A 14,009-nucleotide genomic window follows, 5' to 3' on the forward strand; every position below is an offset into this window, starting at 1 on the left:
TTCATATATTTACTACTACATTAGAAATGAAGTCCATAGAACACAATCCCAATCCTAAATATTTTGTCATGGATTCCAAAAAACACTGTTGAAGATATTTTTTTCATTGTTTTTTCATAACATTATCCTATATCTACTACAAGGCTATGTCCAGTTACTTCTTAATTATGTTCTTATATATTTTTGAATACATTTTTATGTTTATCTGTGTGTGAATATACATGCTTCAAATGCGTGTCAATTTGCTGCCATTGCACTGTGGGACAATATAGGATATTTCTGTTCTATAAGACATTAACGCATGAATGAAATCTTACACCGGGCTCATACCTGAACTATCCCTTTAACACTACTTGCACAGAAGCTGCCAACATGGACCCTCCCTGCAGAGCTGCAGAAGTGATTAAATTAAGCTTCTAGGTATAGCAGATTGACTGGGTTCCAACACTTTCAAAGGAGAGAGCTCTCACTTGTCTTATAAAGATGTCTTGTAAACATTTGAAAGTCCTGCGGCCTCTGGTTTGGATGCAAGTCTGAGGATGCTTAGTTTTGTGGTGATTCTGTAGAGACAGTGATATGAATTGATGGGTGTCAGAGAATATAACATGCAGGTGCATTGATCCATTTTTCCCTTGGGTTGAATATACAACAGTTTCTTCTCAAACACCTGATATATAATATATTAAGTAGTGTTAAATCAATTCAGCCAAACATTTTTTAGAATTGTTTTTATGTTATTAATTTCTTCTCTTTTCTCAAGAGTGAGTTTGGTATCTTTTAGTCTTCTGGAAATGTTTTAAAATTTTCTACTCCCTGAAGGAGGTGTCAAAACCTGACAACGCCTCTGCAATCAAACAACACACGACTTTGGAAAAACTGTGTATTCAGCATGCTCTGGTTCCCTGCAGAGATTTGAAGCAGCATTGATCAGCAGTTTTATCTTCTCGTATTTTTTTTTTTTTTATAAAATCTGACAAAGAAAAAAAAAGACATTGATGAGCATATTTGTGTATCTGGAAATAGTTTCCGTCTTATTTGTTGAAGTTTCACCTCATCCATTATTCTGCTACCAAACTCTGGCGTGTTTGATATAATGTAAAAGCTAAATTGCAGGAAATTCATGACAGACGCCATCACTCAGCGTTTTTGCATCTGGTTAAGGTTCATCCTGACCTGCCAGTCGTGCTTACATTGCTCTGAAGCAAGCAAATAGTAAGATGGAATATCTTGTTCTCCTCCTCCGATGTACCTGGCGGGGACAAATGATGTGATGAGGTGACCTAAAAATGCCACAGGAAGCATGTAATGTGGCAGCATTTTATTGACTCTGACAGATAAATCTGTCAAGAAGCAATTAGGGCACAAATGTTTGATTTGACCTCTCCAGCCTTGGTGTCTGCATCACTTTGCTGCTGGATATTGAGACTGTACTGAATCTAATGCTTTGTGTCTGGCTGTCTAACTGAATTGATGTACTCACGCAGAATATTGATGGTCTGCCATTTCTTGTAGAGGTGGTGACGGGTTTACCTTTAATGACTTTCAGATTATTCACTTTCACTCTCAAAACCCACTTTAAAAGCAAGGTAAAAGAGTGCCTGTGTTGCACTTTAATGGTTTTGATTTTTCATCTTATTTTTTTCCTTACTCTCATCTCAGCTACAAGTTTGTTACCATGGTTCTGCTAAGGACCCTTTAACTTCAGCTTCTGGACATGTGGACTAACAGTCCATTTCTAAATCTCAGAGATTTTTTTTTCAGATAGTCATCAGTCACAGATATGTTAGTTTAATAAACGTAGCAACAATAAATCCCACGCTGAACACTGAAACAATGGAGCATCACTGCCCGGGAGCTATTATCTGCTGAAAACTGATTGCATAATTACTTTCAGGAAGCAAGCGAGCGCTGCTAAATAAAGGGGCCGCTTAGAGTTTTTATTTTGTAAACCTGAGGTTCATGAACTGCATCTGCCTAATAGAAGCAAATATTGGTGCTAGTGCAGGCAACAGCTGTCCCAAATTTTTATGCTCATAGCAACGATTGGAGCGCAGTCATGGGAAGAATGGTGTTCTGACTTTTTTTCTTAAACAGTTGTGTCATAAGCTCAGAGATCCTTGCCTCAAATGTATGTTTGGCCTTGCAGGAATGAAAATAAAAGGTGTAGAAATTTATAGAAAAGTCTGTGCTCTGACTATTGCTATTTATGACCCTCTTTTTATTTTCAGTGGAAAGAAAATGAGCAACACACAGAACAGAATTGGACAATAAATGGTCAATTTATCTGTAGATGTGAAAAATAATTATGGCACATTTGTGGTTTTGAGCAACAAACATGAGAATTAACTCCTAAGTGGTTTGTGTTTGTAAATAACCTCTCAAAGGCCTCGGCAGGAAGGAAAGATGGGTAATAGAATAGAACGCAGGTTGACCTACTGTGCTGTGACACAACAACGTGTCTTCATTTTGGGGTCTGTTGATGCTGTGATTGACACTTCTATTTATTTTAACAACTGCAGAAGAAAACAATAAGGCAGCTGAAAGTCAAGTAGTGGCTGACAGATGAGATGTTGTACAATGCCTTGAAATATATTTCTACTGCCTGAACATTTTCACATTTTGTCACTTTACAACTACAGGTGCCTGCAATGCTCTCCAGTTATTACTATGAAATGTGGACATATACATTCAGTTCAAACAGCAATGGACTGTTTGGACTGTAAATTGCTGTTTGGACAGCAATGGACAGTCCAAACAATCCATTGCTTGATAGTCCATTGGTGGATCTGAAGAGATCAGGGGGGATCTCTTCTGATCCCCTGCTTTTTTTAATTGGTCACCTAAGGTTATCATCGATGTCTAAAGTCATTCCTTTAGGGTGGTGTCCTTCATGTCTGAGATGTATTCCTGCTCCAACACTAGTGGCCTTTTAAAATGGCTCCACTACAACATGCTAGGAAGTTCTTCAGGGACATGCTCACTACCCATTCTTTTCATTCCGGTGTGCTAATAGGAAAACATCTAAAACAGGTCACAGTTCTTGAAGACTGATTTTGAACACTACTGGTTTAGATCAAAGCAACAGTAAGAATGACCCAGTCAAAGTCCAGACTTGAATACCCTTTTTAGTCTGTGGCAAGGATTAAAGTTTTATGTTCACACATGTTACTGAGCTTGAGGTACCTTGTGAAGAAGAGTTGATAAAAGTTTCAGTTTCTCTGTGTTCAAAGATGGTAAAGACAAACACCCAAGGGTAGCATAATAATATTTTACGAAGCACAGACTCAGAGGTGCTTAATGCAAATTCACAGCAAGCTTTTGAGAACTTTTTTTTAAAAGAAATTATTATATACTGAGGTTTGTTATGTGATAAAATGGAAATATGTTAAAAAGGGATGAATAGTTTGGCAAGGCACTGTATCTAACTCCATTTTAACATTTCTACTACTACTAATCGGTTTGATTTAGTTGCAAAATAAAATATTTGCATGAAAGGAAAGGCGAGATTTCACAGATGACAACAGAAGTGAGCGGGGGTTTGCAAGCTAAAATGGAGAGGAGGAGGCGGAGGACTGGGAGCCACCAACCCACACAAACCTGCCTGCAAATTCTGTGCCTCTCTTCAGCTTCCTCCTACATTCTCTTTGTGGTCATTTTGTCATTTTTTACCAACCATTTGGTTGCCTTCATCTTTCCTTTCTCTCCCCCAGTTTGTTCCATTCACCCAAGCCAAGTATGAAACCCAACCTTCACAAGCTTTCTGCACCTTGAATATTTTTGGATGATGCATTAGGGGATTCTAATACATCGACCAGCAGGGTAACTATAATATAAACAAGTGCAAAATACATTTGTTGAACATAAGTAACAGAAAATCCTGCAGTGTTATGTTTTTATGTGGATTCCTGAAAGCCAAACATTCTGTTTTCAGATTTCTTCATGTTGATAGAAGTGGAGGTTCCTCAGTTTCTGTACACACCCCTTGTTTCATTCAGTATCCTCCATTCTCCATCTCTATATTTCTTTTACACACACTGTACAAATGTGCAAGATCTCCCCTGAAAACTTGAATTTCAGAGACAGAAGTGTCTGGAATTTTTTTCACAGCCTCCCACAGACGTCCTGGAACCTATCATTTTCTCTGCAGTGGAGCAATGGTGACGTATGCTCATCGCTAGTGCAGCTGAATTTTAAAAAGCTCTACACCCACGCTCGGTACCACTACTGCAAGCATAATTATCATAAACTTTCCTTGCAGTCTGTAGCCACTTGGCATCTACGTGTGAGGCTTCTGGCTTATTCATTTGTCGATATTAATTCAGCATCAATGAACAAAGGGGGAGGGTGTAAGTAGGATTGGTAATTTCGTGTAATCAGTTCTATGAAGGGGGTAAATCTTCACTGTGTGATTTTGTGTGTTCCCGTACATAGGTTAATTCATCGCAGATGCACCTATTATGGTTTACCATCATATAAATTAGAGATGCATCAATCCGGCTTTACAGGGCTGATACAGATTTTTGGCTGCCTGATAATTAACATTATTTTCCCTATATACTGTAGCAGGATGAATCCATATTTTTTATGGTTTTTATGTCAAATTCTGAGATCATATTTTAACTAACTTTACTAGAACAAGTTATTAGAGCTACCATTGCCTTTCTCTCAAACCAGTCTAGTCATTCATCACTGACCTCCTGGGTCAACCAGGCATTTTTTTTCACCCAGTTGCCTCTCACTGGATCGTTTATATGTTTTTAACCATTTTATGTAAACCTAAGAGATGGTTGTGCAGAAGAATCTATGTAGATAAGACGTTTCTGAAATACAATACACTGTAGTGTACCTAATAAAGTGGTTGGTGAGTGTACAACAGCTAAAAATTGTGGATTTAAAGAGATACTTTTATGTTATTTAAATATTGTCCAAATAAATGTTTCTATTATCAGTTAATCTGTTTTATGTATTTTCAGAAAATTAGGTAGTACATTGGCTTTACATGATTTGCAGGCTTTCCACCCTTGAAATAGATGCTATCGCTAGCTCTTTCCCACTTATGTGGGTGGAAGGTGTCCTACTCTATCTCACATTCCTCCGTGTTTACATCCTTGTTTTTTTCCATTTTTCTTAGTTTTTCCTAGATCTGAAGTGAATGAATGAATTGAGGGAGAAACATTACAGTTGTGGTCGAGTTATGAGGCATGAGACAATGTTGGCATCATGTTAAACACCTGTCTGTTTACTTGTCTTTGGGGAACACGTGCCAATGCAAAGGTGTGGCTGCAGAATATTGCTACATTTTGCAAACCTCATCTCCTTGTCAGATTTGTATTACAATTCTTGAAACGGCTCACATATTTGTTTTGCACTGTGCTACATTGTAATGTTATTGCTTTACATGTCATTCTCACAGATGTAGAAAGGTCACACTTTCTCCTCCACACATTTTACAACTGAAACACGATTCAAGGTGTTTTGCTTTTGTGGGTTTCCAGGTCGTCCACAGGGGAGTGAAAATGAAAAAAGTCTTCAATTAGGATGACTGTTCAGTGCATCCTAATTGTTTGCTTATACAAAACCTCATAACCCACACCGCCTACACTCTTCAGATCCCCACCCCTTTTTTTATACGTTATTACATACATATGAGTAGATAGATGTATTTATTTATTTGTGTTTCTTTTTTTTTTTTTTTTTTTTTTTACATTACAAAGATATGAAACAACCAAAATATGTGGAGCTGACTATTTTTACTTTGCTGCATTATTCAATCTTTAACACTAGATGGCATCAGCTAATGTTTGTTGTACCTTTAAGAGTAAATAAAGGTAAATTTTATAAAATATTTTTTACTATGAATACATTTGAGTGTCTTCCTTTACAATGTTGTTGGGTGTTCCATTCTACAAAGGAAATAATTGCTTAAATGTTGATGGTACTAGAGATTAGGTATTGGCAAAACATTTAACATTGCAATGACTTTATTTATTTTATTTTATTTTATTGAATAAATAACTGTATTTATAAAATACTCTGCTGATCCTTCAATCCATTAAGTGGCATTTATTTTGGCCAAGATGTTAAATAAACTACCCTACCTTTAGTTTAGGTATTTTACATTTTCCATATCTTGCTATTTGTTCTTAATTTTACTCAAAAAAGATGCAAACAGTGCATGAACAGTTCAGAGTTTATAATTCTACTCCAGAAGTCACCATATTAAACTTTTAAAAACATATGATGTAATTTTTCAGTGACATCATATGTTTTGGAACATATGAAGCTTGAATAAATTTAATCACATCTTCATTTCATTAAAAAAAAGATAATAGGAGCACATTTTTTCTACTTGAGTTTAAAGACAGATTTTGACTTTTGAAAGTATTAAGGACCCCAATCCACCCTGACGAATCCACTATAGCTGCCGCAGATTTAAAACATAATCAAAGTTCCAGGTATCAAATCTTTAATTGGACTTCTGATGGTTTGTATCAAATTAATACTGTGGTACTCTTGCTGTACAAGTTTTGAACACATATTTCAAATGGATTAAATGAATAGAAATAGGTTAACTGGTTGTATTGGGCTACCAATTGTAGTTAGCTTTCTCACTAACCGCTTGGATCTCTTCAGGGTTTTTACCAGAATTAATTCATTGCGGATGTGGCTTCATTTCTGGATCAAAGTTCGGACATTTTTGACAAATTCATCTCCTCATAAGAGATTTTGTTTACCCAAGCATGTACCGGTAACTGTCTCTGACTAAAGCAAAACTTTCATATTGGCAAATTAAATAAAAAAATTAAAAGACTCACAAACAAAATGGCTGATTAGCATTTAAGTTAATGAATCTGGTGTCAAATGACGCTAATCACAGTTTATGAATCTGTTCAGCGAAACCAGACGCCTAGTCACCAAAGGTGTATTTCTGTGAATGAGGTCCTCTTGTCTCTCCATTTCGGCTTCCGATTTGAATTTTTCACATTCACATGTTCACACAGCGCTGTATTTAAAGCTTGATACCAGTACCTCTGAAAAGCCATGAACAGCTTTGTTCTCATTAAATCAAGTGAGTCACTGTCACAAGCCTTGGCACTCATTTGTCTTGCGTATCCATCACTGAACACTGAATAATGTGGAAGGCATGCACTATATACGTTTTCCTGTAAGCAGATAACACATTTACACATCACGGTGCAGTTGTTTATGTGGGAATGAAGTCACCATCACCTTCAAAACAAAACAGAGCAGGTTTTACAACATTATTTTAGCAGGAAGCTAGACAGCATTGTGCAACACACGGGGCCACCTCGATTCTCGTGTCAGCTTCCGACGTGACCATTTTTGTGAACGAGTGCACATATGTGCATGACTGTGTTCCTCAGACCGACTCATGTTCTGATTCTGACAGGGGGTTAGCAGGCTTTACTCATGTGGCTGGGACCCATCATGCAATCTGCCAGACAACACCATCGTTTGTCGCTCATAGTGTCTGTGTCCCCATATAAACACTGTAGTGCAGCCTGGCTGTCATTCTGTTACGTCTGCTGTTCAGACATATCTGTTCCCTGCTTTGTCCTAATAATTATTCTGGAAATATCACACCACTAGAAATTTCCTAAGCGCTGAAGGTAATTGATGTAGTGCTGAAACTTTTCCCTTTCAGCTTCTGAGTAACCCTGGGTCTATTCCAATGTGCAATTTCAGTTTGGAATGAGACAAATAGATTTTGTGAATAGATTGCATTACTTTACTTGCTCTGCTAAGACGCTTTAAAAAAGTCAGCATAAGACAAACTACCTAAAAGTGAAAAAAATCTGGAATTCTGAAAAAAGTACTTTGAATATTATGTTCTGAAATTATATTAATGGTATTTTAAAGTTTATCATAAAAATAGAAAGATTTGAAGATTTAAGAAGATTTTAGTCAAACCTTTAATGTAATCTAATCAGAGTAATTCTTAAGGGATGCTAGTAAATTTTTCGGGAGCTTCATATAGCTGACAATGATATCATTTAAAAGGCTAAAAACTAGAAATGGATGAAAAATAGATCAATTCAGTTAAGAGGTAAATCAATCACCTTAACAGCCTGTATATAAATCAATTGTATTTTCCAATACTCTTTACAAATTTAACCTTACATTTACGAATTTGGCTCTATGTCTATGCGGAAAACATGGTGGTGTTTTAGTAACAAAAATTTATCATTTTGTTTGTTTGCAATATCACAAAGAGGATAAAATAATGTCGCTTTTTTGACTATTTTGTTGGAAAGAATGGGGAAAGGTCATAAAAAAACCTGTGCTGCTAAAAAATTTTTTTTTTGCAATGACATTTATCTCAGACTATAAGCATAATATAATCAAGGCCGACATGTTGACAGATTTGTATAAATCAGAAAAGTGACAAACCAGTTTTTCCTAAAGATTTTTCCCGGCAGTCTTCAGGATTGGCTTACAAAAAAGATGCTTTATGCTCTCGAGCAAAGGAAAACAGAGTGCAGAATGGACAGGTGAAGCTGTTAGAAAACACTGGACATACTCAATCCAGACTATCTCTGGACACAACAGGACCACAGCAACAAAAACTCCATAATTGTGGATTAACTTTAATCCTCTCTGTGATTCTTGCTGCTAACTAACACCTGCATTACAAATTACAAGAGCGAAGCGACTTAAAGTGAGCCACAGCACATGACCTCCTTGGTTCACTTTGTTATAGACACTCTAGTAACTGCTCTAGCTTCTGCTGGAAACTGCTACCACAGTATAATGCAAATATATCAAAAAAAGTTTTGGGTGTTTTTTTGTCTAGCATCTGGACAAAATCAACAAAGGACAAACATGCTGGAGACAACTGATTTGCAGGAAATTATATCGACAGTAGCAGTCAGTGGCAAAAATGTCAAATCCCAGTTGGGAAGAATCTGTAGAATTGCTAAATTATGATTAGTTTTTGAAGGTCATAAATTGATTATGCTGCTCTACATTAGAAGTCAGAGGCGAACTTGACATCTCTCAGTCTAGTGTCTAGAAAGGACGTTTTGCTCCATGATGACACCCAATTTATTCACTACCTCTACTTTCTAGTCTCAGGTAAAATCTGCACGAGCGAGCTGTCAGATGAGAACAGGAGCTAACTTAATGCTGAAAATATCCTGCTCAAGAAGAATGTTCGGTGGTTTGGCATGTTTGTAAACAATTACTGGAGAATTCCTGAAATGGTTTTGTTTTCATTCTGACTTTACTGAAGAGAACCTTGTTCAGCTGCCTAAAAGGATCTTTCAGGTAGCTTTATTAAGCAGCTTTGCTTAAAAACATACTTGCAGCTATTGAGCTGCAACTTTTACTTAAAGCCATGGTTTTCCTACTATGTTAAAAGTACCACTGCTTCTTTGGGCTACCTGTAGTAATACAACAATTGTGATATACTGTATATGTTTTAAGGTAAATACAAACATACTAACTATGCTGTAGTAAGGAACACTGAATGAGAACAAGTGCTGGTGGCTTCTTATGTACTCCATTAATGCTAAAATTAATATTTAGATTTTTCAGTAAAAAAACTGTGTGATGAAACTGTAGGATTTGCTAATTGTTATGTTCAGTGACTTGCTAACTTCCATTTGCAATAGCTAACAATACTAATAAGAAGCAGTCTAATCTGTAAAGTAGCAATACATAATGCAGATGTTTAACATTTGATTTGCAGGTGTTAAAACCTTTCTGTTTAGCCCACCTTGTAGCACAAGACCAAAAATGTATCATAATTGCCTTACTGTAGCAAAAGGGAGTTCAGAAAATTGCTGGCTGGAGAACTTCAGTAGATAAAAGATCCTTTGATTTATACTGAAATAAACTGGGTAAACTCGTTGGTTTTGGTCTGCCAAATGTGGGAGAATAAAGCCTCTTATTTCTATCAAATTATGTGCTGTCTATTTTTATTATTATTTCGTAATGTTTTACTTTTTGTTTGACTTTTATTCTTTCGCTTTCTTGTGTTTCTCCCAAGAAATGTAAAACCTTTTAAAAATGTATCAAGTTAAAGTTTTCTGAGACATCAGAGGCCAAAATCATTTTTGGACTTAAACCTCAAGGCAACAATAGTCTAAGTTAATAAAAAAGACAAAATAGTAGCAACCTCCCACTTCAGTTCAGATTTCTGAAGGAAGATGGTTTTTTTGCTTGAAATTTGCTAATTTTATCTAAGTAAAAATGGAATAAATGAACACAATTCTTCACTAATGTATGCAGTATCAATAGATATTAAGACTATATTAAGCCACCTATATTCCAGTCAATTGCCAGGGTAGAGTTATATACATAACACATACACTGAAAAGTCCATATGTTGTGGTATTACTGCACTGTAAAAAAAAAAACTATAAAAGGCAGTACCACAATAATGAACTAGATAAGTAGTTATTTTAAATTAGATATAGAAACATTTTTATATTATGGAGGATTGTGTGAGTATTTTGGTGGAATCGTAGGGTTTTCCTAGTAAACTTGTACCTAATTGATAACTCTTACGTAAATAGATTTCTTATCCCCCTGTATTATTAAATCCGTTTCGTAATTGACCACAGAGGGGCAGTATTCCAGCTCTGTCCATGCAGTAATTACAGCAGTTGCCTTTGTGATGAATTTGGCTTTATCATTCTGCAATTATCTTTGTAACACACAGCTTTGTGCATACTAAATGAAGCAACACACTATTATGAAATTAAGGTAAGAAATTACAATGTTGGATAATTCCAATTCAAGACAGAGCTATTTAGGTTGCTCTGTCTTCAAACTTTTTAATTAAATATGGTGAATTAAAATCATGTTGTCATGTTGCAATGCACAGAGCATAATTTATAAGATGCCCACAGCAGCATTTCCTGCACAGTTACTGTCAGTGCTTTAAAAAGAATAATTTCCTCACCATAAATAGCTGTCATCCAATCTTGGAATTAAGCTTAAGCTCTCCCACTGAGTGTAGGCTGCAGTCAGAGACACCTGCAGCCTGCTCTGTGGCTTATGGTTAGTCCATGTTACCAACGCAGGTTTTCAAAGATGCAGAAGTAAATCCTGTTAAGATGATTGCAATTTGGTGTGCAAACCCTAAGCAGTATGTGTATATTAGTATTTATTTATATAGATCATGTATAGTTGGTAAAACACACACACAGAAATGTGCAAAGTGTATCACGGTTTGTTATACTTTATTCTCTATTTTTCCACTAAACATGAACATGAATCCCTCTTTGTTGTGTTTTGCCAGTGACCAGTAGAACACAAAGTGTCTATCCATGTATGTTTATTGTTGCATATTGTCTGATTACACCAGCTCATGCGTCGCTTGCTCTCATGCTTAGTTTTATCTCCAGGGTTTCTGCCAGCTCTGGAGAAAGAAGGAGGGTGTGTTCAATGCTCCTGGGATCCACTCCTTGTTTTCCGTGTGTCCCAGGGGTTGGAAGGCAGCTGAAAGTTCAAACACAGACACACTCCCTCATGCTCTACATGGCAAGAACTCAGAGATTAAGGGGTTTGTCTGCACCAACTGCAAGCAGTGCTCGCGGTTCGTAAACTTGCCAAACAAAGACGGATGAAGAACACAGGGGGATGATTCAAGTTTCTTTTTTATCTGCTCCAAATATGTCTTGCTTAAAGAACTTATTTTTCTTTTGGGCAATCCTTTACGCTGGACAGGTATCGGCGCTGGAGAGTGAAAAATCCTTTGGGAGTCTGCTTAGTAAAGGAGCCAGAGGATGCAGGTGGCAGTGAGGCATTGCACTTACTTGTTTGAAGTTTTTTTTTTCCACGTCAGAGATGAAGGATTATGCCTGGCATAGGAATTTAGGTTTCAATGAAAGACTTTATGAACCGACTTTCAGCTCCCAGGCAGTGGCCAGTCTTTCATGCTTGTTTTAGTGTGTGAATGAAGAAATATGGCTGGATCTGTTTGATTCAAGGGTGATGCTACTCCTTAGTAGTGGAACCGTGGATGTGACCCCAAGGAGTGCCACTGAGAGTCAACAGCAGGAAGGGATAGCTTTTTACCATCTCTCAATTACCCTGAAAAAACCACAGAGAGATGCAGTATTGTCTGAGCCCAACATGGGGTGGGTCACTAACAACTTGGTGGAGGATACCCACCTAAAGGGAGAGCTAATGAATCTTGTGCCAATGGAGAACAGCCCGAGACCGGGCAGAGCACGACAGAAACTCAGCACCTGGCCCTCCCTGAGTGGCACGAGCAGACATGGAAGTTCCAAAGAGGAGGTAATTGTGGAGGAGGAGTTGGAGAGAAAAATGAAGACAGACAAGTTTTTGAAACAACCCTCCAAGAAGTCAAAATGCAATAGAGACATGGTAGAGTTAACAGCTCAGGCGGATACCCAGAAGCAACATATTCAGAGTTCACCGTCATGCTCTGTCACCGTACGTGTTGAAAGGCTGGTCCACGGGGGTCATGCCACCATTGAAGAGCACAGATCTTTACCACGGGCCGTGTTACGGAGGCCAAAACAGAATGAAGCCTTGCTCAGCAGGAGAACGATGAGTATGTATGGCAACCCAGTTGACCAGCAAAGAGATTCTCACCTGGATCAAGGAAAGCTGCTTGGGAGGCCAAGTAGTGTTTGCATTTTGGCAGGCCAGGGCCCAGTTCTGTCAGAACAACAGGCCCATGACCTCTGCAAAGGGGAAGGAGTTTTGCAAAATAACGAGCAGCACAGGAGCAGGAAGTCTGAACTGTGGGTAGTAGATGGCCTCAACTCTGTGTTGGCTCAAAGGTCATCAGGATCTGCAGATGCACCTCTCCGGTCCCGACAAAGGACCTGGAAACCCAGGCCTGTTAGCATGACGGTATTGGAACTACGAAAGAAAGGGTCTGATGATTATATTGACAGCCAAATGAACTGTAACCGCACAGGCAATGATGGAGGAGGATTTTTTAAAGGTGGCTTTCGTTGGAAACTGTTTGGGAAAACATCTCAAGATAGGAATAAAGACACGGACAAGGATACGGCATCTTTCATAAAATCCAACAAATCTGATGCTTCCAAAACTACACTGACCTCTCTAAAACGGAGCTTCAGTTTGCGAATCAGGAGGAATCGGCCACGTGAGAAAGTCAATCTGGGATTTGAGGGGGAGTCAAGGGAGTACTCTCAAATTAATAGTTCTGGAGAGGAGACAACAACGCATCCACGGCCATTCTCGTATCTCACAGGAAAAACGCTCCCAGCTTCATGTGAACCCACAGACGATGGGGGCATGCAGTACATTCAGTATCACAGCAGGGGGAAAACCAAGGTAATGGAGGTACCCCTGTGTCCTACAAAATTATCTTCCAAACCAGTGCAGGAAGAACAAAGCTTATGGCAGCTCATAGCCAGACATTTCAGGAGGAAAGAGCAGCCGAAATGTGAATCCCAGCAGCCCCATAACAAAGACAATGGCCAGTATACCCACCCTGGGAATAATAAGGCACAGCCAATCACCATAGAGACTCTGGCAGACACAGACTACCACAAAGGTCAAGGTAAGTCCTGCAAGAGTGTGGACATTCTTTTATTGCTCTACACTCCATTCATAGACTATCATTCACTCCAAAGAAAGTTACAGCTTGCAGAATTGCAGAAGGGTACTTCCCCTCTCCATTTTCCCCCAATGTGGACAAGCAAATGAGAAACATGTGGGGAATTGTAAGTTTGGATGGGGTTCAAAAATGTCTGCCAGAGAGTCCTCTTAAAATTCTATTTTGGGTGCTTCATCTTTCCATTGTTTTTCATGGGTAGCCCTCCTCTTTATACACTGTTTCATAGCTATTACATATTGCTTATAGAAGGTTTTTTTATTCTTGAGTAAATGGGTAGAAAAGTAAAATAAAATCATACCAGAGTACAACCTAGCTTGTTTAAGAGTTGTATTAAACAACTCTTGTGTGGTACACAAGAGATGGTGTACCACACTATCTCTTGATGACACTCTGTCGGAAATGCAACTTAAAACAGTCA

At 38.0% G+C, this 14,009-nt stretch overlaps 1 protein-coding gene across 5 annotated transcripts in view; it reads left to right on the forward strand.

Moving 5' to 3' along the window:
• Positions 1-14,009, forward strand: part of agap3 (ArfGAP with GTPase domain, ankyrin repeat and PH domain 3) — a 143,590-nt gene that overhangs the window by 44,734 nt on the left and 84,847 nt on the right. For 3 of the 5 annotated variants that reach the window (XM_028021860.1, XM_028021858.1, XM_028021859.1), the window contains exon 1: positions 11,490-13,534. The exons of 1 other annotated variant lie outside the window; for it this stretch is intronic. In XM_028021860.1, coding sequence (XP_027877661.1) covers positions 11,965-13,534 — 1,570 coding nt within the window. In that variant the 5' untranslated portion in view covers positions 11,490-11,964. Of the gene's footprint in view, positions 1-11,489; positions 13,535-14,009 lie in introns of those variants that run through there. One more of the 5 variants, XM_028021856.1, reaches the window with a different exon arrangement.

The sequence above is a fragment of the Xiphophorus couchianus genome, chromosome 6 (assembly GCF_001444195.1).
Source record: "Xiphophorus couchianus chromosome 6, X_couchianus-1.0, whole genome shotgun sequence".
Taxonomy (NCBI): domain Eukaryota; kingdom Metazoa; phylum Chordata; class Actinopteri; order Cyprinodontiformes; family Poeciliidae; genus Xiphophorus; species Xiphophorus couchianus.